Source organism: Peromyscus maniculatus, chromosome 6 (assembly GCF_049852395.1).
Source record: "Peromyscus maniculatus bairdii isolate BWxNUB_F1_BW_parent chromosome 6, HU_Pman_BW_mat_3.1, whole genome shotgun sequence".
Classification (NCBI taxonomy): domain Eukaryota; kingdom Metazoa; phylum Chordata; class Mammalia; order Rodentia; family Cricetidae; genus Peromyscus; species Peromyscus maniculatus.
Genome location: NC_134857.1, coordinates 42,982,020 through 43,008,967, shown reverse-complemented (window position 1 = coordinate 43,008,967; position 26,948 = coordinate 42,982,020). Strand labels below are relative to the sequence as shown.

Below are 26,948 nucleotides of genomic sequence, written 5' to 3'. Positions count from 1 at the left end.
TTAAAAAGTAAAGACTTCTATCACTAAAGCCATGCTAACCACACAGGTACATAAATATACAGTGAAAACCACACTTTATTGTCCTCCAAGTATTTCATTAGAACGCTTTACAATGGAGTTAAACTGAATGTGGGCTGCTGGGATTCCAGTCTTTCATTGTACCATAGTCATCTATGTACCCATTTTTAGGTCTTTCTGCTCATGTTTCAGGAAACACACTCAGTTTTTCATTGTACTTTACCACTTTAAACAGGAAAAGGATTATATATATATAATTTTTTTTAATTGGTTAAAAACAAAAACAAAACAAAACAAAACAAAACAACCAAAAAACCTTGTATCTACAATAAAGCTACATGCCAAGCTAAAAGGTGAAAGGTCATAGTACCAGGTCAAAGGTTGCCTCGAGGGGTCGCTTCAGTGATTTGACAGCCGACTGAGTCTTAATTAGCAGGCAGCGAGCACATGATGGCAATGGGCCAGTGGGGTTCAAGCGCATTAACATAAACAGCAAGCAGAGGTGCATCATGGGGGCAGCAGTGCATTTTGGGTAGGTGAGAAAAAAACAAATAAAAAAACAAATCATCGGAATGCCATATACAACGAATAACAAGACTAAGCATGCACAATAAAGGCATATTGAGTTGTTATTGGAGGATAATTCCCCTTTGTAGTTAATTACAAACAATACTCTAAAGAAAAAAAAAGGGAGTGAAGGAAAGAGAAAAGGAGAGAGTCTGCCTTCTGTATTTTTGCTCAAGTATCCATAAACAAACACAGGAAAGACCTCTCTCATGATCATTTTACTGTGCAGTGACAATGATGTTTTATGAATATTTAAATAAGTTATATATTTATATAGAAAGGACAACACTGAAACAGCTAAGCCAAGAAATGGACTCCTAAACTAAGCTACTAGGTCACACTGAAGTTTATCTTAAGAAAAACCATTTAGTATCTTGTCTAAATGATCCAATTTTTAACTCTTTGAGTAGTGCTGGTTTTTTCCTTCCTAAATAATGGCTTAGTCAAGGTTTGGCACTTTAATAATCATATTTATGCCATAGTAGGCCTTCAAACTATCTAGATGGTGGGCTATTCAAAATGTTGCAGCTAATTTAAAAACAATTTTGTTGAAGCAATTCTCCTAAATAGTTTCAGATTATGTTATTAGAAGCAAGATAAATGTAAAGAGGAGCCATGATGTGCAAAAGAACACACCCAAGGAGAACAATGGCTGACTCGATGGTATGCAGAAATCAGGGACTGGAGACAGCAGTGTTGTTAAGTCAGAAAGGAGACAAGTGGTTCTTTATGAAGCAGGAATTTCAGAAACCCTACATCCAGAATAAGACAGGTTCTTAAGGGTTAGGCCAAGAAGAGGAACAATCTGAACCATCTGAGGAGTTACCCTCCCTTCTGTGAATGGGAGCTTCTTTATGTATTGTATGGGATACCTGAACAAACATATCTTCAGCAAAACATAAAGAAGAGGTTAATAGATGAAGAGCTTGTAGTAGACACATTGTTCACTTCTTCTGGACTGCGGACAGGAAGGGTGCTGCTGTCTCTACTCACCATGGCAGCTGCAGTGGCTGCAGCCTGTGCTGCTGCAGCCTGGTTGACCTGGTATTGGGCAGCCTTGATCTTGGCTTGCAGGTGTGCAGGAGGATGAAAGTATTTGCACTTTTCCCGAGAGCATCTCCCTTTGATGTAATCCATGCAGACAGTGACTGTGTTGTCATTGGTGTCAATCATTGTGCTGTCAGCAGGATGAGCAAACCGACAATCATTTTCTCCTCGGTTGCAGTTGCCTCGCTGGTACTCTCGACACACCTACGAGGTCATTAAATGAACGGGATTCAGTCAATGTGAGCAAGCAGGTCCCTTCTGAAGACAGTAATTCAACTATCCAAACTGATGACCAAGGGTGGATATGGAGGAGAACGGCAAACTAGAGCAACAAATGCAGCAGCATAATTTGACGGTGCTTAGTGTGCAAATATAGCACCTTTCTAGTGAAATGTCCTTGAGAAAGAAAAGGTGTTCATGGTGAGTGGAAAGCATATAATAAAACACCTATTCAAGTACTGTGTCGGTGTACTAAAGAATTACCAAGGGAAAAATATGGACTTTATAGTGAAGAAAGCCAGCAGACACCACATGTACCAAGTGAACACATGAATATTCAGAAAGAATGAGACACAGTAACACTACTCTCTATTAATGTGACAACTCCCCTCCCCCCAAAAAAAAACCCCACATCACACATGTCGTTTGTAATCACTGCCAATTGTTAATCCTGAGGAAATACTAGATACACTGAATGGGAAGCATTTTGCAAAATAACTAAACATTCTTTCAAAGTGTCAAGACCATTGAGATAAGAAAGATACTGTCATGGACTGGACATCATGGAACCAGAAAAAGGATGCTGGTGGGACAGTTGCTTACATCTGAGACAGGAGCCGATGAGATGCTACCTGACCTGACAACCTGAACTTGATCGCTGGAACCCACATGGTGGAAGGAGAGAACTGACTCCTGAAAACTGTCCTTTGATCTCAACATATACTCTGTGGCATGCAAGTGACCAGACACATATACAAATAAATAAATAAATAATGTAATTAAAAATTTAAATTAAATCTGATTCAGATCTACAGATTACTTAACTCATAGTAAATCAAAGTTAAGTTATTAGATTTATAAGTGGTACTGAAGTTATTTAAGATGTTAATATTTAGTTTAGTGAATGTCAGGCAAGAACTTTTGGTTATGTACTTGTAACTTTTGGTTAAACAGAAATTAGTGCTCAGTGAAAAACACAAAACATTCTAAGCTGAGAGCATTTCCACTAACATGTTTCCAGGAGTCACTTTTGAGCAGCAGACATTCACTTGGCAGCTGTATAAAGTAGGTGGAGAAAGACTCACTGTGTTACTGTCTACTTGCTTTCTACCTGTTAATTTCGGTGTGGGGGTCCTGGGGAAGAGGGAAAATGGATTCTTTCTCATTCATTTGCCCTTTGAATCGTATTACTGAAGTTTCCAAGTCTCCCTTTGGGAGTTTGATCTTTTGACCACCAGAGGGCCATCTAAAACACTGAATGACTTGATTTTTTATTACTTGTGTGTGCTAGCTTCCAACCTCCTCAACTGTTTACAATGCACACTTCAAAGACACAGTTTTTATACTTCAAGGATGCCTCCTCCCCCATCCTGGCAAATGTAGACACTGGACACTGTTTTGTAGTTAAGCAAGAAAGAGATTCTTTGATTTTAAAGGTACTAATAAAAATGACTACATTTAAACCCAGGCCCTACTATGGCAATATCCTATAATGGGGGAAAGCGGTTCATACTAAGAACTTGGGTTTGGCTACGTATTAAAAACCATGTGAGCCGGGCAGTGGTGGCGCACGCCTTTAATCCCAGCACTTGGGAGGCAGAGCCAGGTGGATCTCTGTGAGTTCGAGGCCAGCCTGGACTACCAAGTGAGTCCCAGGAAAGGCACAAAGCTACACAGAGAAACCCTGTCTCGAAAAACCAAAAAAAAAAAAAAAACAAAAAAACAAAAAAAACCATGTGGCTACTGGGCAACTCCCAGCTAGTAAGACTAGCTGTATTCCACAGCATAGCAACAACCTGGCTCCACCATTCTCATTTATTCAATTTTTAAGTATATTGAATAACCAAGGACACAAATGATTTAGAAAGTTACAAAAGGTTGCTCTTATTAATATATTCACCTTCTTGAACAGAACAAATAAAACTCAAGTGTAATTACGAGTTCACAATCTTGAGAAAGCAAATGTGGACAAGCTATGTTCAGGACAATCCCTTCTCTAGCTGAGTACAAAAAGAAGTGATGGGGCCTTCGGAACCCAGGTTCCTGGAGCCTGCTAAAAATGACAAGCTTATCACAGGAGCCAGGAAAGCATACCCCGCAAGACATATATTACAACGCAGTGAGCATACCTGCCCATAAAATACATATTCTGTTTTATGTTTCTAACATCACATTATAAACAGAAAGGTCACTTCTGTGCTTAAGCCAGTTTGTCAATATGGTTTCACCCAAGAGGAAACTCAGACTGGTCCCCACGTGCTCTCTCCAGTCAGTTCTCAGTAACTCTAACCTAAGTCTGCTAAGAGAGAACCAAGAGCAAAGCCCTAACACCGTTTTCACTCTTGCCACATTGGCAGGAAGACCTAAAACCCAAAGGGATGCATTTGTCAGCTCCCTTTGTGCATGTATGGTTTCTTTAGGTTAAAGATGGCTCGACTATCACGCACACTTCATTCTTTTGTGGAATGCAAGCAGGAAAGAGTCCTAAAATGCTTAATCAGAGGTGATAACTAGGCATCAATAAAGCTTTCAAGTAAATTTTAAAGGTTTTAAAGTCAATTGTTCTTTTTCGCTGCATTTTTGACTTTCGTTGTTTTTTGTTTGTTTGTTTGTTTGTTTGTTTGTTTTTTCCCCAGTTCTTTTGTCCTATTGGGGGTTGGTGCTGGAGAAACATACAAACTGCTGCCCCTCACATTCGTTTACATTTTGGGGAAATAGTGAAGGAGAAACCTCATGAAAGTTTGACTGCTGAGAGACTACAGGGAAGGTTTGGCAGATAGATGGACTCGGGAATGTTGGGCACTAAATGGAGCTAACTTGAAAACATATTTTCTCCTAACAGTCACCACCAGTAAAATAGGTTCTACCCACTGACTGCTGAATGTGGGTTTGCTTTCTTCCTTTTTCTAAAAATTTGAGAAAACTTCAGACTAGGTTTACAAACCCAATTAAAACAAAACTTTTAGATGTAGTTTATATTGGTAAAATAAAATTGACAAAATTTTCAACATATTTAATCTCATAATTCAAAACAAGATGAGAACTTACAAAATTTACCAGCAAATTTACAGCAGAGATGATTAAAATTAAACAAAAAATATCCAAGCAATATCCTAACTCCATTTTCCTCTTGTGCAGTTTTCTGTTTACACACCTATTATATGACTATGATCACAATTTAGCTACAACTTGGTTACCTTTTTCAGAAAACAATGCCTTAATAGTATCAACATTTTCATTTTTCTACACAAGCTCTAAGTCATCATTTCTGATTGCACCACAGATATCAAATACTGCACAGACTATGGGGGACTCTTAAGTAGATAATATAGATTATTTCCATTGTTTTCATATTACAAACAATTTTGCAAAGGAAATACAACAATCGGCATTTTGGATAATTTTCTAATGTGAATATGCAGAAAAGAAATTTGTGGGTCAAAAATTTTGGATATTTCCTGTAGTTTGATAAATGTTTTTCAAACCTAAATTAAAATGATGATACATAATAAGTCATATACAAAAAAATGACTCAGTCAAAACCAAACACTGAGTTTCTTACTCTGTGAACTGCTGTGGATATCATTCTGTATAAATAAAACACTGATTGGCCAGTGGCCAGGCAGGAAGTATAGGCGAGACAAGCAGAGAAGAGAATTCTGGGAAGCGGAAGGCTGAGGAGGGGAGACACTGCCAGCCGCTGCCATGACAAGCAGCATGTAAAGATGCTGGTAAGCCATGAGCCACGTGGCAAGGTATAGATTAATAGAAATGGGCTAAATATAAGAGTAAGAGCTAGACAATGATAGGCCTGACCTAATGGCCAAGCAGTTTAAATAATATAAGTGTCTGTGTGTTTATTTTATAAGTGGGCTAAGGGACGGCCGGGGCTGAAATTCTCCAGCTACAGTGAACATCAAAATAGAGCTGATATTGCACGCCAGGCTGGTGTCTACAGTGTAACAGGAAATGGAGAAAAAGATGCTTTTAGCAGGAAATGCAGCACCTCAATTGCAATCCTCACCAACAACATTCTAAATCCTATATCTAACAAAACTTTGGTAGGATAATTGTAAACCTTAATAGTTAATAGAGGAAAAACAGTCAGAAAAAAAAATCCAAAGAAATGTCTTACTTAGTCTTTGAAACATGCAGCCACTGAAGTGTGCTTGGTTACTACTGTGTGGTATGAACTACTTTAATAACTGTCACTGTGTCTAAAATCCTTCAGTATGCTGCGAACAATGCTCACTGTAACTTAGCAATCTACAAAAATACGTGTTTTAGAATAAGTACATTTTCAGTTCAGAGTAACAAACAACACTTGAAGAAGTTGTGAAAAGTTGGAAGTTATATAGCAAGTGCTCTGAAGACTATTTGCAGTGGCAATCACTTGTCTGATAAGTGAAAAAATTCCAGAGACTCTGGATGAGGCTGCCACGTATATACTACCATCCCAAGTGATCCAAGTCCTAGGTAAGTCAGTAAACAAACCCTGCACCATGTCTAAAAACACAACCAAGATAACACATTTTCTAATAGGAATGGCAAAAACCTAAACATATCCCCAAAAGGTATGTCAAAAATGTTAAAACTTTTCCTCAAAATTGTTATGTCTTATCACCTATGTTGGATTACCCAAAGATCTCTGTGAGGGAATGTATGTTTCTGTGACTAGTTAATTTACTAGCAGATGAATGGGTTGATATTTTAAGTTACAAGGTAGAAGTTACATGAGCAGTACTATTCTTAGGAGGGCCCTTTCTTGCCCTTGGTAAAAGACAGCAAGTAAAAGGCTTCACAGATATTCACAACACCTTTAACTTGAAGGACATGCAGTATAGTTCTCCACTGGATATGGGAGCATACATGCATCCATGGATCCATTTTGTACCATGAAAGCTTACTATGACTCTTTAGAATAAGTCAATGATTTCCATTGTTATTAATGTTTTGTAATGAAGCATAGGCATAACCTTAAATTAAGTCTTAGCCATTTCTAATACCAGTACACACTGTAATAATTTCTTTTTCTTTCTTTTTTTTTTTTTTTTTTTTGTTTTGGTTTTTCGAGACAGGGTTTCTCTGTGTAGCTTTGCGCCTTTCCTGGAACTCACTTGGTAGCCCAGGCTGCCCTCGAACTCACAGAAATCCGCCTGACTCTGCCTCCTGAGTGCTGGGATTAAAGGCGTGTGCCACCACCGCCCGGCTATAATTTCTTAAAATACTCTTTAAGCATTAAAGTGATGCTTAGGAATTACAGAAAAGCTCCCATGGCCATATATGTGTATATATATGTGAAATGTGTATAATAAATGTTTCAATACTTCTTATAGTTGCTGTTGAAAGCCAAAGAATGATTTAAATGCCCTGTGACATTAAAGATAAAACAGTGCAATCCTCAAATTTTACATATAAGCAACATAGAGCCAATGTGACAAACCAAGTTTATATAGTTAACTACCATACAAGCAGTGACCATTGGGTTCCTATTTTCCAGCTTCAGACCTTTGTATCCCATTTGGTACTGTCAACATTAGTACTTCTAAGTGATATATACAAACCAGAAGCATTTTAAATCTCTTTATTGTGTGAAAATTATATACAAGGAGGAAAAGATATAGCAAGAAGAACCAAGCCAAGATCCTAACTGTTTTAGACCAATTTTACTTTAGAAGAAAAAAAATTCAAAAAATATTTTAGGCTAGAACATGACTTGAATCTCTAAATAATCATAGCTGTCAACCATGAGGAAAGAATTGTGGGCACTCCTTCCATGTCCATCTCCCTCCAGCATGCCAGCACTGGAGGTGTTGGGGTGCTCTGGAATCACAACGCAGAGCAGAGAGAGGCACATGCATGTTTCCCACTGCAGGCCCTGTGACTGTGACAATGACTCAGATCCTGTCAACAGAAGGGAGGGCATGCCCACTGCTATCAGGAGGAAAGATTGTTCTAGCAGTCACAAAGGTAATGACAAAACACACAAGCAGCTCTTCATGGAAAGAAAAACACAATCACAAACACAACTATAGAAAAACTACCTAAAATTTTGAGGGAGTAAAGAGAGTTTTGACAATGTAGCTCAGTTTTTTTAAGCCCATTCTTTCAATGTTTTGAATATTACCTATGAATAATTAATATACTGACATTCCTCTCAGACGATTTGAGTCCCATTAGTCAATTAACAATCATGCATTAAGAATCCTTTATGAAGACCAGGGGAATAAAACTTATCCAAATGCTGTCCTACTTCACTTGCAGACAGCATTCATTAGAGAACAACGATGCTTGTGTAATGAGAAGCCAAACACCAGAGTGTATCTCTATGGCAAGGACAGGTTACGTCACATCCCTTTCCTACTCCGACTTCCCTATAAAACAACAGTAATGACAGTGTCTTCCCATCAGGTTGTTCTAAGGGTAGACAGAGTGATGTCTCTGTGTCTGGGAGGAACTTCCTGCCAAAAATGCTGTAATTTGATATTCTTTCTAATGCATCCAATAAAATTTATTCAATAAATAAGATATTAGCACTTATTATATTTCTGATAACTTGACAAGTTATTAGACTCAGCTATCTTCACATACCACCCTACTTGGCTGCTTATTCCTTAATTAGTCCACATAGGACGTCTCAGCTCAGAGTCCATTTTCCTACACAGACTCTTTATCAAGTCTGCTAATTCGTGCCATGCTGAAATTCTGAACAATAATTTCAAATTAGGATGTGTAACGTTAATTTCCGTTTCAGTCAGCAACATTAAAGCCTGAGCATTTGCTCATCTTCTACCCCATGACTATAACAGTGAAAATGCTTTTATAAGGGCACATTTCATAAAACTGCATCACTGTCTCAATGGAAGTACTCCAGATCTTATGAGAACATCTGTAGTGAGTTTTTGGAATGTTTCATGTACAGTAGCCAATGTGTTCCATGTCTATGAGAGCCCTAGGGCATTAATCATTTGTTATTTTTGATTGCTACAATACCACAACGATAAACATTCAAGAAGCAACTCTTCTGTATCAAACAAATTTTTTTTTTTTAAATTCTTTGAGGTATGTGTATTAGCACCATGTGAAAGATTTTAAGGAAACTGGAGCATAGTGAAGTAACAGGCACCCCATCCCAGTTCCAAGCCTTCACCTAGTAGCCTAAACATGGATGTTATTGTAGCTTTTATAACCATTACATTAATCAAAATAGCATAACTATTCTAACAAAATGCTACAAATACTAAAAAAAAAAAAAAAAAAAGAAAGAAAAAGAAAAAAAAATCATTGCTTTCAGCTTTTAAAGTCATTCTGGCCATAAACACTTGAAGAACTGTAACAGAAACGATGAAGATCCAATTCTTGGTCTTACCTCGAGTCTGTCTGTCCGCATTAACTTCTGTGCAGCAGCTGCTGCAGCTGCTGGCACTGGAACTCCAGGATTCCCTGTGACCAACATTGGTGCAGTAGGCAAGATTTCTGCTGGAACCAGGCTTGGGGAAACAGGCCCCAGGTAGGGATTAAAGGCTGCTGATGCATTGGTGGCTAAGCTTGGTGCAACTGAAAACATTGGCTGAAAATTAAAACAGAAAGCAAAATTTAATTGCAGACCTCAATTCCAAATTGATACCCTACTTTACACAACTATCATTTATTCTTCATCTGTGATTCATTCTTCCTTCCTTCATTTCTATTTAACTCTGTTTTTAATTTAGTCTAAACGGCTTTAGTAAAGAGACATTTGCTAGGTCATTGTTTCTCCTAAAATCTAGAAGGCAAACCTCCAGAGGGTTTCTGAAGCTTTGCATCTAAAATATTTGGAGTTTTTTCCTGAATATCTCAGTGCAGACACTTGTTTGTGGTCACCCAGTCTCCACTTTTGTGGTAAGTCAAGGCTAGAAACTTGTCTGAGATATACATTTTGTAACTGCTGTGTCAGATACACTCGAAAGGTCTGTTGACAAGTGTTAACTAGATACAAGGGTCCTATCATCTGGAGCAGGCACAGAAGTCCCAGGGGATAACTGAGTCCCCTAGTCAGCACACTGTTAGCAAGTCTTGTGGGCTGTGAGAGGCAAAGATTACACTGTCTTCTGAGTGTAGAGGAGATAGCATTTGGCCTAGTCACTGGATGTGGGTTTCTCAGAAGAAATAGTCAATGTTCTGTGAGCCCATTACATCCTTGTGAGGCATTCAGTAGAATAAGCCTCACTAGAAAAAGAAATGTCTAGAATGTGAAGACTGAAACAGAACACTTCCAAGGAAATGCCACAGAATTATTCAAGAATTACACCTGGCAGCAGAGGATGGGCTGTCATCAAATAGGATTTATGATGGAAATACTTTGATAGATGAGACTTTTTGATACGCAAATCTGAATGCCACAGAATAGATCTGATCCTTCTGAATAGTCTGCTGAAATCTATTTTAACAGTTTGTCCAGGGTAACAAGATACAATTTACAACTTTACTGATTTGTGTAAAAATTCTGTCTCTGTGTGTGTGTGTGTGTGTGTCTGTCTGTCTGCATGTATGTATATGTATGTCTCTTAAGTCCTTCTTTCCCTCTCTCTCATGGAAAAATGGTACTCATACTTAAAGGCAATTTTTAACATTATAGTTTCTTTTTCTGGCGGTAAAAAATAGGTCCATGGAAGTTTTATATTAAGGTGGCATTAGATTCAGGTGCTGCCCATTCTCTCTGATAAGAAGTTAGAAGATGCCAGAGTATAGGAAAGATCCAGGAAAGCTTTGCAATAAAACTTTATGCAAAGTAAGTTATTACAAAAATTATTACTATAACATGAAATTAAATTACAAAATAAAATGTCATTTCCATACTTTCTCTATGACATTGTGCATGCAGAGGGATAAAATGGTGTTCACTCAGACCCTTCCACACAAAGCAGTGGTTCTCATTCTGGGTGACCCTACCTCTGAGGAAACATGTGAAAAAATATTTTGTCCCACTAGGGTGGTGCTACTGCATTTAATGGAGAAAAGCCAGGGATACTACTAAGTACAAGTGACATTCTTCCATAAGAAAAGTATTAGGTCCCAAAAGTCTTCTGCATTAAGGTTGAGCATGCATTCTACATGACAACTCTACACTGCATACACATTTGTGCTAGGAAGAATAGGAAAAACAGAATATTTAATATGTACTTTGATTCAGTGGGAAGAACTTATTACACAGCATAGCTCACACTGATATTTTCAAGCTAACATAACCTAGTCCTCCAAGCATGTTGTTTTGAATACCAAGCTTAGCTACTTTGACAGGTCTATGGCTCTTGAAAGATGAAGTAGACTGAAATAAGACTTTCAACTCCAACCCCTCCAACCTATCCCAGGGCAAAGCAGCTACCCTCAGGTGATAGGAAACTGTTTCATATGTTACACTATTAACAACCAGCATCCATATCTACAACTGGGCCCAGTGGCATCTGTCTCTCAGCAGTTCCTTGAACAGCAGCTGACTTCAGGATACCTCCTTGTGTACTGGAGGCCAGGCCAGCACCATGGTAAGAGCAGTCTTGCATGATGATCATACAATTACACTTCAACTTCTGTCCATGAATATTGTAGTCAAATCTGTATTGTGTTGCACAAGTCAGACATAGTGCATGGAAATCCATCCAGACCAGTGTCATAACCAGATAGAAGAATTACTGGAAATTTAGCCAAGTTCTAAAAGACTGGGAGCTAGTTAATATCCATCCTCTTTGCATTCCACTGCTGTGAGTTAAAACAGATTTCCAGAAAGCCCATTTACTACCTCCTTTAGAAAGTTACTGAAATGACTTTGTCACTGTACACTATAACAATTACTTTAAGGCAAAGGTTGAATTCATAAAGTCATTCAGATGAAGAAATGTATTCTGACTGGACAACATAATGACAGGAGGCCAATAAAACTCAGCTTTGTTAAATGTCATCAAATACAATACAGTGAAAACCAATATATGGATAAAATATAGATGTTACAAATTATGAGCACCTTGTGCTGGGGGTTGTTTACTGTTAGCCACTAACCCTTAGGAAATTTCGCTCTTGTGACGACGGCCACTCCTGCATCTCCAGAGCTGTCCTGCAGAGGGCTCGTAAGATATCAAAGATGGGAACTGATATACTGATATTTAAAGTAGCCCTTATTTTCTCTAAAGTACTGATTGGATAACGACTAACGATGTAACTGACATAATTGGTACGGAATAATCCTTGTAACAATGACTTATACATATATTTGTTCCAAGAAGGCATAAAGGAGGTTGGTTTATGATTGCTTTTTTCCAGGACATTTTCTGGTAAGACAAACAAAGTGCACATTTACTAATTGTGGGGTTGTTTATTTATCACTTGTTTTGTTTTAAATGAGACATTCTGCTTACATTAAGGTAATCAGGCTTCATTATAACTGAATACATTATTCAATTTCATATTACGATCCTAGTTAACTACACAAACATGATTATTACTAGTAATTCCCTATCTGTGGCCTGCCAGCATTGTGATAAGTACTTTACTTATGTTATATTTAATTTTCTAATATAAGGCTTTTCTTCCTTTGAACTTTCTTTTGGGGGTTTGGGAGAGTAGGAAGATATCTTTTAGTTCCCTTCTCAGTCCCCTTAACACAGAACTATGCCTGGCCTACAGTAGGCATTCAATGAATGAACTGCCACTTCTTGGGGGGATATAATTATGTCTATTTTCTAAATAAAATGTTCACAAATATTATGTGCCCATCATTTATAAATGAGTGAATAGAAGGTCAGAAATTGAACACATTTGAGTCTGATTCCAATCTTGTTTGAAAACTGGTCCTCACATAATGATCAAGTGAGAATTATAATTACCTGGAAGACTTTTAAACTGTGTTTTTCTAGGCCACATACACCTCTTTGTCTGAATTCCTAGGAAAGGTATCTAGGTAGCAGTATTTTTTGAAAGCTTCTAGGTGATACCATTCCCAGGCATTTAAAGACATAGGTTCCCTTCCTGACTGGACACAAGGTTTTTAAGGAGTCCAGTTCCTCTGTGGTTCTCAATTGACAAATGTGGGTTTCAGGCAACACTGACTGCTCTCAGCCCACCTGTCTAACTCCTAAATAAGCTTCAGGAGCCAGAATTCTACCTCTACATTTCCCCAGTGGATCCACACCACAACCCTCTGTCTCATAAACCCCACCCTCACTGGAAGGTAGCACTGATTCCCCAAGCCACCTGTGTTTCCTCTGCTCCCACCAAGCTGCAGGTTCCCAAAGAGCAGTGACTTTTGTACCTGCAACTCTGTATCCATCCGGCAACTGGCATTGTGCCCACCTCTGTGACTATTGTACAACATATCCATCACAGATTTGCTAACTGCTTTTCTTTGTCAGAGAAAGTAGCAAATACATGATATATTTTCTAGCATAGCTATCTGGACACTAAAGAGATTTAATTACATATTCCTTTCCACCTCAGAGTTTAGCTGTTACTTTTTAATGATTATTTAAAAGTTTAATTTTTTTGTTTCCTAATTTTATATTAAACATTACATCTTAAGTATTATAATTACTATCCTGTAATACTGCAAACAACACAGGATTATTTATTTTAAAACACTGAAATAGTACTTTTTTTTAATAAAATGGAAGTGTTATAATGCAAAATTTATTATTGTGAGATTTATGGCACAGAAATTTTACAAGTCAGATTTTCCTAGAATGTTTGCATGTGTACATGTGCATGCTTAGTATAACGTGTGCATGTGTATGTGTGTATGCTTAGTATAATGTGTACATGTGTATGTTTAGTAGAATGTGTGCATGTGTACCTGTGCATGCTTAGTATAACATGTGCATGTGTATATGTGTATGTTTAGTATAACGTGTGTATGTGTACATGTGTATGCTTCAGTCAAACTTGCAAGCAAAACAAATCTTTGTTTGTGAAAAACAAAGCTCTGTTACAATAGTTCCAGGACATCCTGAGTGTGGGCAGCTGTTTCCAGGTAAGGACCACTCTGTAACCAGAGACAGATCTAGTCTAGGTGAGCAATTGCTTTGCATACAGACAACACTCAAAGCTAACAGGAATTATCTCCATAAATTCACATTCAAGTCTTTGTCTAAGAATGTAGCATGTGACTTGAATAAAGCAAAGGCTGTTGTGGACTCTGTTGAGGGCTCTGTTGTAGACTCTACTCCAGCCTGGTCTGTGAATGGGAAGAGTAAGGAGTGCTTGCCGTACTCTGCCTCACTGTATCTTTTGGTCCAGTTTTACTGAAACGAACATTTAAACAGTGAAGTCTCACTTGAGACTCTCTCAGGAAAAAGGTTTCAAAGGAACACAGGTCTGTTGTTAGAGTTCAGGTCCTGATCTCAGGCTGCTTAAGAATTTACAGACTCACTGGTGCGTGGCAGGACAGATGAACGAGTCAATGTGACCAATGTAGAAACATCTTTTCTAGAGACACTATAGGCTCTATCTACCGTCATGAGGTGGATAACCAAGACAGTAAAGCACAGAAAGTACTGGTGATTTCTAGGTGTTCCTGGAAGTGTGACAACAGATGTCTTCAAAGCATTCTGTACCCCACTGCTAAGAAACCCTGGGAACACACGAAAGGGTGGCAAAGGCAAGGGGACAAGAGAATCATTGCAACTGGAGACAAGAGCTGAATCTGAGAACTCTGAAATGCTCACACACACATCAGATCCACTGACTCTCTACACAGGCTGTGTGTCCCAAGGTGCCGGAGGAACCTGCTCCTGAAACTCTGGATAGTTCTTGCTAACCCAGGTCCTAAGTAAAGCAGATGCAGGAACATTAATAGAACTCCTGAGCTCATGTTCAATTATTGGTACCCACTGATTACACAGATCTTTGCAATGCAGAGAGCTTGGAGGAACACAGTTTCTAAAGAAGGTGATTCTGGGGCCTAAAGACATATCAGGTGCCTCCAGGTTGTCACCAGAGGATATATTTCAGCATCAGTTAGACTGTATGCCAATTTCTCATTAGATCACAGCTGCCAGCTATGATGTGTCACTTACGAAAAAACAGTTTTTTTTTTAAACTAATGCTATAATCTCATTTATTTTTAAAGGTCATATATGATAAACAAATAAAAATGATCATTTATATTTTTATTAAGAATTCTAATGCCAAGTAGAGTTAATGCCAAAAAAATCTATAATTCATTGTGTGAACTTTCAAGGAATTAGACATACATAGAATTCCATTTCTTACATCCAACTCCCTTTTTTACTAGTCCTGTGAAATGGGAATGATGTTTATACCATTATAAAGACTTTCTAGAAAATATATTTAATGTTTTATCTCCATATTGAAGATCAAAGAGCTTAAACAGTCAGCCAAAGATTCAGAGTAGCAAGCTAGTCTGTTCATTATATGCTTTTACCACATGAGCTCTGCATCAGCAAGGCTTGGTTGAAATCTTGACTTTGCCAACTGACTAGCTGTGTGTGCAGCCTGAGCCACATAGGCAACCTCTCTGAACGTCTGGGCCTTCATCTCTAAATCTGAGATAATGTTACCTACCTCACAGGAAAGTTGTGAGAAAGGTAGATACAGAACTGCTAAGTACACTAGATGCCCTCAAGCTATTAATTTGTCTCTAAAATGTTACTTAATTGGTATATTGCATGGCACTCTAGTGAAAGCAGGAAAGTCTCCTATAAGTTCTTGCATGACCCAAGTTACCAGCACCGTGTCATGGTCTGATGGTACAGTGGCTGTCGGCCTAACAGTCATCTCACCTGCCTTGGAAACATGCTGCTGACAAGCGCTGACCACTGCGGCCCATTGGAAGCTGCCATGTCTGGCTTGTGCCCTGGCTCTAAGTTATAATTCCTTCTATTTTCGGGGCGGAGAAACCACTATGAATCTCTGTCTGAATTACAGATGACTGGGCAACTCTTTCCTTCCTTCCATTTCTGTCAGTTATGGACCTCTCCTACATCTGAGACATAATCCTGGATACTTCTGCGTTTCCTTTCATTCTGTCCCATTCTCTCTCCCCTCGCTGTTCATACTAAGTTCGGGGCTTAAATGGTTGAGCCCTGAGAACTATAATATTATCATCTATTGATTGCAATCTTTGTCTCTCCTCATAGGCTCCTGGTATCCCAATGCTCCAATGCTGGGGATCTGCTCACAGAATCTCCACTTTCATACCACTACTGCCTGAGCTGTGTGTCCATGTTTTCCTATATCCCCAAACATTGCCATGTGTGTTCAGGGCCACAGTTCTCTACGTTAGCGACAAGGCAGTTTATAGCTCAGTTGTATTCGCTACAGGTAGCCCAAATGAAAGTCCCGGAAAGCAGTTGGTTATGGCTATCCCATTTATTTCTGTATCATTATCCTCATCAAAACAAGGCTGACTACAAAGAGGATCAGAAAGTCTCAGGTGGGGTTGTGAAGGCAAATTTCCTGGATTACAGCCTTCTCTACAGTCATTATAGTAAAATTGCTTTAGGTGTGAATAATTAAAATAATTCCAATACTTATTATAAAAACATCATCCTAAATAGAGACTTTTCAACTATGGTTTCACAATACCTTTGCAGAGGGTAATTCCCACTGAAATATAATGATGTAAGGGGAAAATTAACATAAAGCCTGTGCTCATAACTAATACAGACAATTATTTTATCTAAGCAGAAAATTTTCTAACAAAAGTATCAGAAATCTAAGTACTGATGGTTTCAGAAATCTATGATTTAGTGACTATGTAAACACATATGTCACTAGCATTTCAAAGAGAATAAAAGTCTTTGTCAGTCTGTCCCAGAGCTAAGTATATATGACCTTGGATCAGCCAGGAGAGTAGGACTTAAGGACAAGGTCAGGAGATGGCCCGAGACATCAGAGAGAGCATCTCAGGGCCATGGTGGGGAGTGTCCTCTTCCATCCCAGACCTACACTTGCCCATCTCAGAAGTGTTCTGGGTCACAGAGAGCACAGAACATCAGTAAGTATGATTTACAAGTTTAGGTGGAAAGAGTACTTCCAATCAAGGAGGAGCAACCTTAAACGAGTGGTTAGTAAGTAGAAACTGCCTCAGATCTTTGAAACCATATATGAGGGCCAAGTGTAAGAGAGTATGTTTGCCCTGTATTTTCTGGAAGAAAGAATGATTCAACATTTTTAACCAAATGAAAATACTTATCACGATACAGACATATAAAAATAGAAGATGCCATAAAAATAAAGATATCACATTTTAACTGAGCCCCCAATAATGTAATAAAATAAAAATCAGATTAAAATGATAGAGAATTAATTATAATATTCTCTCACCTCGACTGTACAGTATTGATAATTGGTATCACTGCCGGTGTAATATGGGGATCCCTCCCACCTCGAATTGCAATCCCCCCCTCTTTTTTGGAATGATTGTTGCATTAAGTTCTAAGAGAGAATAATAATTACATTGAGTTCAGGGATTAAAATGTATTAGAAAAAAAATCAGTTAGCACGCATGCTATAATTAACAAACTAGAAAAATGTGTTTTCATGACCTTATAATACATTAATAATATGTTAGTGATAAATTACTGTCAGACATCATTCGGATCACTACAAATTTCCGCATATGTTAAGTAATTCAGGATTTCTGTACTATAATTAACATTCAAACAAACATTAACTATGGCATAAATAAGATTAAAGTCATTTACCACATGCACATCAACAATCTAAAAATTTAAAGAGGTATGTGTATCCATAAGCAAGTTACCCACGCACACAGCTAGGAAAATATTAAATATCTGTGATCACTCGTATCTTATCAAATTTAGCTATTTGCAAAGGCCCTTGGAGTTCTGTCTTTGATTAGTTCTCTTCAGATAAGACTTTCAAGCCTGTGGTTATGACTCACCACTGTGAAAAACTGCCTAGGCGTTGTGAATACAAAGTAATTTCAAGTTAAGTTTTTCACAAAATCTCCTTTTTGAAAAAGAAAAACTACAGGGGTTCTCTTCAAGGAGGGAAGAAAGGGAGAAACAGGCTTAAAAATCAACGACTATTATATATCTGTCTTCTTTCTTGTTTTTAAGTAAAACATCATTATTACCTTTAAAGGTAAAACAGAATATATCTTAACTAAACCGATTCTGATGACTATTTTAACAAATATCAGGTTAACACCTGAAAGTTAAATGATTCATTTTGAAAAGAGTGTTAGGGGAAGCAATGCTAGATGGTAAATGGCCAAAGTCCTTTGGCACGAAGGTGAGTAACTTCACAGGGTGAAAAGACCAGGCAATCGCCACTGCTGGTGTGTTCACACACAATCATCACTTCAGCACAGACACAGAGCACTTGGCCACACAAACAAGGAGGGGGCTGAAAGTGTGCTCACCACGGGCTGCAATGGGGCACCAGGCATCATGGCATTGGCTAGCTGCATCTGCTGGGCCAACATGGCCATGTTCTTCTGCTGAATCAAGTTATTTCTTCCATTTATCTCCAACTGTGTTTTTAAGTGTGGGGGCGGATGAAGATATTTGCAGTTCTCCCTGGAGCAACGACCCTAAAAGATAAAAGAAGCAAGCTCCATTGTTAAATAGAATAAAACTAGTAAATTGTAGAAATAATAAGCGAATAAGCCATCTAAATCTATGAGTGTTTCATAAAATTTATCATTTATACCATTTTTTACACATTAAGAAAAAGTAATGAATTCAACCACAAATGTATTATCAAAATGAGGATTTAAGACATTTGAAAAGCTCAAAAGCTGCAGGAAGTTCCTTCAATGTAATAATTTCAGTGATATTATTTCCAGTTTAAAAGTCTATAATTACAAAGTAAGTCTAAAGCACAGAGTATCAACTAAAACACCTTGAATGTTGGCCACAACGTCTTCTCCCTTAACATCATGAAGTCATGGAGTGACTCATGAAAGCTTATCATTGGTATTTTACGTAGACTGAATTCAAACACATTACCTTAGAGGACCCAAAGAACATTGTTTCTTCAAGAAATGCCTCCAAATGAACCTCATAACAAATAAAATGGGAATTGCTACTGAGCTTTCAAAAGCCCCATGCATTAGGAATTTTATGGCTGAAAAGAGAACTACCATGTTCTCACAGCAATAGAGATTCAAAGATAATCAAATACAGGTTGAGAAATGAGCCTTTAACCTTTGAAAGATAATACTGTCCCATGACCCCAAACTATGAAAATAATTGGAGGTGGATATGCTCACCCTGCAAAGAACTGACAATGGAAAAAAACAGAAACAGAATACATCACAAAAAGCTTAATAACAGTAAGTATGCATTTATCCTGGGATGATTCATCAGAAGCATTTATTAAAGACTATAATATGCCATACTGGGGGGAAAATTTTAATTATATTGACTGATACATCTCAACAACTACTTGACAACAACTACATCTAAATTGACAATTCTTTCACCAGTGAATCTAATCAGGATTGCTTGTTTGTTCATTAGATACCATAAAGATTCATCTCTCCATAACCTTCTTTACCCTTATTTTGACCTATAAGACAGTAAATCCTGGTTCATTTTACTTTGCATAAATTAACTCTGAAAACTGATGCTTATGATAAAGCTGCCACAATCGTAAGTCAAATGCTCCATTTAGGTTTTTATCCTGTAAGATTTTTTAGGACAAGTCTCTATACTGTGTGAATACAGGACATTGCCCATGAGTTTAGGACTGTGAGTGGTCTACAGCTGCCTTAGTCTTTCTCAGGTCCAAAGGAGATTCCCTTCCCCCAGACTCCCTCAACCAAAGGGGCCAGTCTTCATCACTGTCAGAAGGGACAAATGGCCATCTGTGCTATCTATCAGCATTCCCAAAGGAGTGCTAGCCTCCAGGCTTTCTCACTGCACAGCTACCCATGCCTTTTCTCAGCTTTTCTGACCCCAGGCCCTATCCTAAACTTCTCCAGCCCTGGGCTTCCCTTCCCCCAGCTTCTTATTCCCATATCACCCCGGACTTTTGGTCTAGAATGCTCTTTGCTCTCACACTTCTGTCCCTCTCTTGTCTTCCTCTCTCAGCCTCCTCTTACCCCTCTTTCTTGTTCTCCTTTGCCCACACTCTCGTGGTCTTCCTCTCTCAATCCCCATCCCCATTATGGCCAAGTCCAGTCTGCTGACCATGTTCAATCTACTACTTTCTGGCTCTGCTCTGGACTCTCCCAGATGCCTCTGGCTGTACCCTCCTTTCTATCTCTAGTAAAAATCTTCCCCTCCACCACACCTTGGAGCAGTCATATCTTCAACTTATCCATCTGATGCCCAAACCCTAGTTTATAGTCATCAGCTGGGCAAATGGCCCGAGACACTCAGTTCTTTCATTCTTGAACTCTTTGTTCAGCACAGCATGCTTAGAAACATATCACTCTTATACAACCTAATGGCACAGCAAACAAGAAAAATGCAACACTGACTGGAGGTGGAATTTTACATTTTCTGCTATTTATGGCTCTTGATAGGTCCAGAAAATTGAATACAACACAGAACTTCTGGTTCTCCATATCCCTACCTCTTATTATTATTATCCCATTATTTACTAAAGCTGCAATGAAGTGTAGAAAGAATGGTATGTCCACCCTGATGATTCAGTTGCAGTCAGTTGACTGGTCAGTTTCTTTGGTTCCATAAATAGCACAAATGAAGCTTGGACTTGAATCAGATGAATTCTAACACATTTTCTTTTCCCTTGGTGCTCCTTTTTAGTACCTTCCTTGACCACACATCACCAAGGTCCGCTATCAATGAGCTTGGATTGAAATAATGGAAAGGAATTTTATGTGCTGGTCATAAATTCTGCATCAGTACATCCTTTCAAACTTAAAAAAAAATTATTATATGCCACAGCACACTTATAGAGACCAAAGAACAACTGTGAGAGTCAGTTCTCTCCTTCCATCATATGAGTTCTGGGGATAAAAGAACTCAGGTTGTCAGGCTTGGCCAGGCTTGAAAATAAATACCTATACCTGCTGAGCCATATTGCTAGTCCATCATCTTGAAATTTAGAAGCTCAGACACATGGCTTCCTTCCTGTGTTTACTGTAGCTAATCTGGGGTAAAGGCATCACTTGACTACAGTTCTTACCTGTTGCTTAGTTTTATTGTCTTGGTCCCTCAATTTCAAAAAGCTGTGGGTATGTTTTAAACAGGACATTCCTGTTCATCCTCTCTGTCCTATGACTTTTCCTGGGGAGACTTGAATAGATGTCTACTCATTCCAGATAGAGAAGTAGCAGAATAAAGTAAGGATTCCACCAAAGTTCAAGTTGGTGAAGCAATGCATTTACTGGGGTTACTTACAGGAGCATGAGTGAGGGTTATTTCTAGTGCCTATGACCACAAGAAGGGTCCAGGTAGGTGTGTGTGTGTGTGTGTGTGTGTGTGTGTGTGTGTGTGTGTGTGTGTGTATAGGTGTGTGTGAGATGTGTATGTGGTGTGTGTGTGTGTGTGTGTGCACATACGTGTGTGTGTGTGTGTGTGTGTGTGTGTGTGTATAGGTGTGTGTGAGATGTGTATGTGGTGTGCGTGTTTGTGTGTGTGTGTGTGTGTGTGTGTGTGTGTGTGTGTGTGTGTGTGTACACAAGCCCCTGAGCACTACGGTGCCCCTTGTCATCTTTACCTTATCTTTTGAGTCAATGTCTTTCACTGGATCTGGAGGACACTTACCAGCTAGACTGGCTGGCCAGGGAGCTGAGGAATTCTTTCCTCCCTCCCTCCCAACACTGTGACTACAGGTAAGCAAAGCCTTGTCCAGCTTTCCAGTGCTGTGTTGACGATTCAAACTCAGGTCCTCATGCATGTCCTGCAGGCCCACTGAACCAAGTTCCCAACCCATAAAATATACTGGTATTTGGTTTCACAGACACATGTAGTTGTACCTATGTTGTAACTGTACAAAGATGGCTTTAAACAGTGGCTGTTACTCGGTTGTGTGACTTCATGGAATTTAGTGAACTCTATGTGCATGTCTTATTATCCGAATAACCACAGCAGTCTCTGCCATTGTGATAAGGGAAGCCGAGGAGAGCTCAGGATGGCTTTCTACATGATAACTGGCAGAGTGGACCATCAATAACTGAATATTGTTCTCTCTTTCCTTAAAAATTTCAAGTAAGAACAAAATGGCTCACTTAGCACTGCATCTTTAAAAAGAACTAAAAATAATACAGGCTCTCTGGGAGAGCAGTCTGCTGTGGGATGGTCTGTATGTCAAATTACTCTGGTCAATAAATAAAACACTGACTGGCGAGTGGCTAGGCAGGAAGTATAGGCAGGACTAACAGAGAGGAGAAAAGAAAGAACAGGAAGGCAGAAGGAGTCACTGCCAGCCGCCACCATGACAAGCAGCATGTGAAGATGCCAGTAAGCCACGAACCACGTGGCAAGGTATAGATTTATGGAAATGGATTAATTTAAGCTATAAGAACAGTTAGCAAGAAGCCTGCCACGGCCGTACAGTTTGTAAGCAATATAAGTCTCTGTGTTTACTTGGTTGGGTCTGAGCAGCTGTGGGACTGGCGGGTGACAAAGATTTGTCCCGACTGTGGGCAAGGCAGGAAAACTCTAGCTACAGCAGACAGTGCTCTTAACCACTGAGCCATTGCTCTAGTCCCTCAGAATGAATAAAAACTTTCTTAATATAGAAAAAGTACAGAAGAAAACAAATACAGGCACCAAACCCAGTGACAATGCATGCCAATCGTCAACAATGAAGAGGCTGTGCCTCCCTTAACCATCACCCACCAAAAAAAGACTCCATTCAAATCCATCTGCTCCTGTGGGGGCTTTGTGTCTCGCATTTGGTGATTCCAGTGCAGTCTTATTTTCAGATCACCACTCAAATGAATGAAACCATCAAACTTGCAAATTCTGACATTAAAATTCCTTCATTCTGAACTTAAGGATAAGCTCCTTTAGCTTTAAAAATTACAATCAACTTTGTGACCAAAAGAGGGGAGATTTCATGTTTCTTCTTTTAATCCTCAACCTTACAACTCAAGAAAACACATTTAAAAATCACTGTAGGGGTGTGTAAATGTCATGAATTCACCAAGTATATGGATGTGATTCATGAAGCGAGTACATGGAGAGAAGATGTAGAACATGGTGAGCATCAGGCAGCCAACAAGATAGAAAGGATAAAACTGAGTGAACGGAGGGGCAGGAATTCATTAAAATGGGAATGCTGTTCCTGGGAGATTTTTCATATTTATTTAAAAAAAAAAAGCCTGCTAAATAATTAAAAATAAAACAGCATTTTAGTTAGAAGGTGGGCAAATTTGATATCAGAAAAAAAGGTAAAAATTATATTTCTATTGTTTTTCATTAATCTGAAATAAAAGGATTACTATGATTTGTGTAGTCAGAGTCTAAAAAGACATAGTATCATTCTGCCAAACAATAACGCTGGGTAGAATGAAATTACCCAGTCAGATCCGAGTAGACTCTAGAATAAGGAGGTAATGAACATCCTCTAGTGGTGCCACCTCAGAAGTCTTTTCCAGCTTCCTTCGGCAACACTGGATTCTAGTAAGGCTCCTCAAATCAGCATTTCTCTTGTGACAACAGAGACACACAATGTTTCTGAAGCACTTTCTGGAGATAATTGCTGCATAGATCTTGGCCAGAAATCTGACTGTGAAACCAAGTGGCTGCCTACTGAAACTTCTTACCATTTTTTCCCCCAAACAAGTACATATTTTCCCAAAAAAAAGAGTATTAATGGCACTGGTCACTAAGACATATGATTTCTCATTTCCATGAATGTTTTCTTATGAATCAACCTCATTGTCTAGTTATTCTTCTATGGTACTCATAATATATTATGTGACATTAATAGAGTTTAATATTTATTTTTGTTTGCCTACATGTATATAAGTGCATTGTGTGTGCCTGGGGGCACGGAGACCCAAAGTGGGGATCAGATCTGGAACTGGAACTACAAACAATTTTGAGTACTCATGTGGGTACTGAAAACTGAATCTGGGCCCTCTGCAGAGCCATTGCTCCAGGCCCTAACATATATTATAATTTTAAATTCTAGCTTTTAGTAGTAGGAAATTTACAACAGTTTATATGAATTACTTTAAGAAAAGTATATTTTGTCCAAACATTCTAACACCCATAAATAAATCCTTCAATTTGTTTTTTAAAGATGGTTGTGAATTCAATTAACACCAGGAATCATTTTATGGGATTTTACAAGTGTAGAGAAAAAAAAAATCAATGCAACTAAAACAGTCTGAACTGTAGTTCATAAATGAGTATTTCTTTATAACTCACGATTTGCAAGAGTACCTGCATCCTAAAACATCATTCTATGTTTTTCAACCTCAGCATTACTGGCAATGAAGGCCATATATAATGTTGTTGTACTGGCTGTAGTACTACAGGGTAGTTGGGCTACACCAGGTCCCCATAACACTATCATGCCCAGGGTGGGCAAGCAGTGGCTGTCATTGAGATGATTACCAGGTGAGAGACAACCACTGATTTATAAGCAGGGAAATATAACGGAGGCTCTATTAGTCAGCTAAGGATGCCATAACAAAAATACCACAGTCTAGGGCATGTAAACAGAAATTCATTTTCTGTTTTAGAAGCTAAAAACCCAAGATGAAGGTTTATCCTATCCAGGTTTCAATTAGAACTCTCTTCACAGGCACCTTTGTCTTTGGATCCATATCACCTCCCTTACTGTGTATGGAAAGAGGAGAGAGGGAGGAAAGAAGGGAATGAAGGAGGAAGAGGGGGAGAGACAGGGAGGGAAGGAGACAGAGACATTGCTATTATAAGCCCTCTGGGATTTCTTATAAGGACACCGATCCTGTTAGATCAGAGTTAGTCTTGTGGCTTCATTTAATCTTAGTTCTACCCTTAAGAACCTCATTTACAAATATGCCTTGGGATTAAGACTTTAGTCTATTAGTTCTTCATGAACAGGGATACATATAATTAACAATAGGTGGTAATCTAAAGTTAGCTCTATGTACTTATAAACATTTTGCCATTTTAAATGGAGGGGCTTAGTCAGGAAATTTCCTCAAACATCAAGTACTAACTTGGTACTGAGAAACTCGAAGGAAAAGGAGCAGGTAGTTGGCCAGTTATTCCTTCTCATTTAGTCAACTATCAACAGCTGCAAATTTTGAAAACTTCTAAAGTATGAGTAAATGAGTTTCAATATTTATCTTTCTTTAATGTTTCTATAAAAAGTCTAAAAGTTACTTACTAGAGGCTAGTGAGAAATAAATTATGTCCTAACTTAAAATTAGTTTATCATAGATACGAAATACATATCCAGTGAAATAGGATGTGCTGGGAATTTAAGATTTCCTTTTTTCTGGTCCCCTGACAAGTTCTTATTACACACAGCACACACAGCCTGTTGACTTGATAATTTATAATTACTTGAAAGAATACTGGCTCCATTTGCTATGCCCTAGCCTCCCTCCTCATCAATATCTAACTGGGTTACAAATAGGAAATTTAGGTAATAGTTTCAGCTATTTAAAGAGCCATTTTCAGAACTCAATAGCTGTTCTAGGCACTACTTTGTAGAACATTCCTAAGGTTTGATGATGAAGATTCTTGTATATTAAAACCAATAGTGACATTTACAATATCCCAAAATACCCTCCTTGCTGACGCAGTATCGAGGCACTCTACCTCTCTGGGATACTGTGGCTTTCCCAGAGTGCTCAGGCGCTCGCATTGCACAACTGCATTAATCATCTTGGAAACGACAGAAGTGAAACTCTATACCTTTGCTCTGTGTTCTGAACGAATGAGCTTTGGGTTGGCTGCCTGAGGGGTAGGGGGGAGAAAGTGAAAAGGCAGCAAATCACAGACATTCTTGTGACAAAAATATCACGTCTCCCTCCAGTAGCCTCTGTTTGCAAGAGATCACATACACAGGCAACTGTGACAGCAGTCATTGTCAGAAACCCCGATCTCTTTAGAATTACCTCTGACGGCATGGAACACAAAGAAACAGTTTTGCTTTTCTCTTATACCTGTGCCACAGACACTAACATTGTGGAGCTTTTTCAAGCACCATCGAAGTTCCTGGTTCCACAGTCCTTGTGGACTCCCAAGATGAATCCAGTCTGTACCCGTGAACCAAAGAGAGTCTCAATGACCTTGTAAAGTCCATTGACATTTGATAGGGGCCAGTACCATGAAACAGTCCAACATGTGTTGGCTGCTTTTTTATAGAGTCATAAAACTGGAGATGCCAGATCACTATATTTATATTCTCTTTTTCAATTCCTTCAATAATTTTTCAGCATAGTGACTATCAGACTTCTAAAACAATGGCCAAAACACTTGTGCCATTTTATGAGTTTCAAATCAAACCAGCTAATAAGCCCAAAGCCCAAATGTTTACATAAGAATCTTGGGCGGTGTGTCTATAGGGCATGGTTTCCAGCTGAAGAACACAAACAGCCTCACAAACAGTACACAACTCATCCCTGTGCCATTACTAGGTGGATTACAACATGGCGGAGATAAAAAGGAGGTAATCATAGATGAAATACACACACACTTCTCATAGCCATCTCTTAGAAGACTTACTAACACAGCTTTTTACAGACACATGCTAGCTCCTGGTCCATCTATAAACAAAACGTCCACCCTCTATCTTTCCCTCCTTAAAGCACTGATTTAAAACCAAAAGACTTACCATATTACAATAAAGGAATAATAAAGCTTACATGATGCTCCTGTGTTAAGCACTATGCTAAGCACATTATGGATGTTGATCACTTAATGCACTGGCATCAGTTATTTTACAGTTTCTGTTACATTTGCTGAAACGCAGGTGGTATATGTAGATTACACATAGACACATCACTGAACTCAGCAGACCCTAGTCTACTCACTGAGCTGGTGCTCCTAGCCACTGTACTAGGATACACATTCATATGAAGGGCATTATCCTTGTTCATCTTCAAGTATGACTACTTAATCACTGACCTCTCACAATAAAACCACAAATGACTCTAGCAAGAAGAGGTAAACACTAAATGAAGGCTTCAACCTATTTTGAGTTCTGCAAAGGAAACA

The 26,948-nt window shown here is 38.7% G+C and overlaps 1 protein-coding gene across 37 annotated transcripts in view; it reads right to left on the bottom strand.

The window, feature by feature from the left end:
- Nucleotides 1-26,948, bottom strand: part of Mbnl1 (muscleblind like splicing regulator 1) — a 174,814-nt gene that overhangs the window by 15,720 nt on the left and 132,146 nt on the right. For 14 of the 37 annotated variants that reach the window (XM_076574177.1, XM_076574179.1, XM_076574171.1 and 11 more), the window contains 3 exons: nt 18,227-18,397; nt 9,221-9,421; nt 1,579-1,836 (listed from right to left, as the gene is read on the bottom strand). In XM_076574177.1, coding sequence (XP_076430292.1) covers nt 1,579-1,836; nt 9,221-9,421; nt 18,227-18,295 — 528 coding nt within the window. In that variant the 5' untranslated portion in view covers nt 18,296-18,397. Of the gene's footprint in view, nt 1-388; nt 443-1,578; nt 1,837-9,220; nt 9,422-17,163; nt 17,275-18,226; nt 18,398-26,948 lie in introns of all 37 variants that reach the window. The other 23 variants (XM_042279090.2, XM_076574149.1, XM_015990819.3 and 20 more) reach the window with 3 other exon arrangements.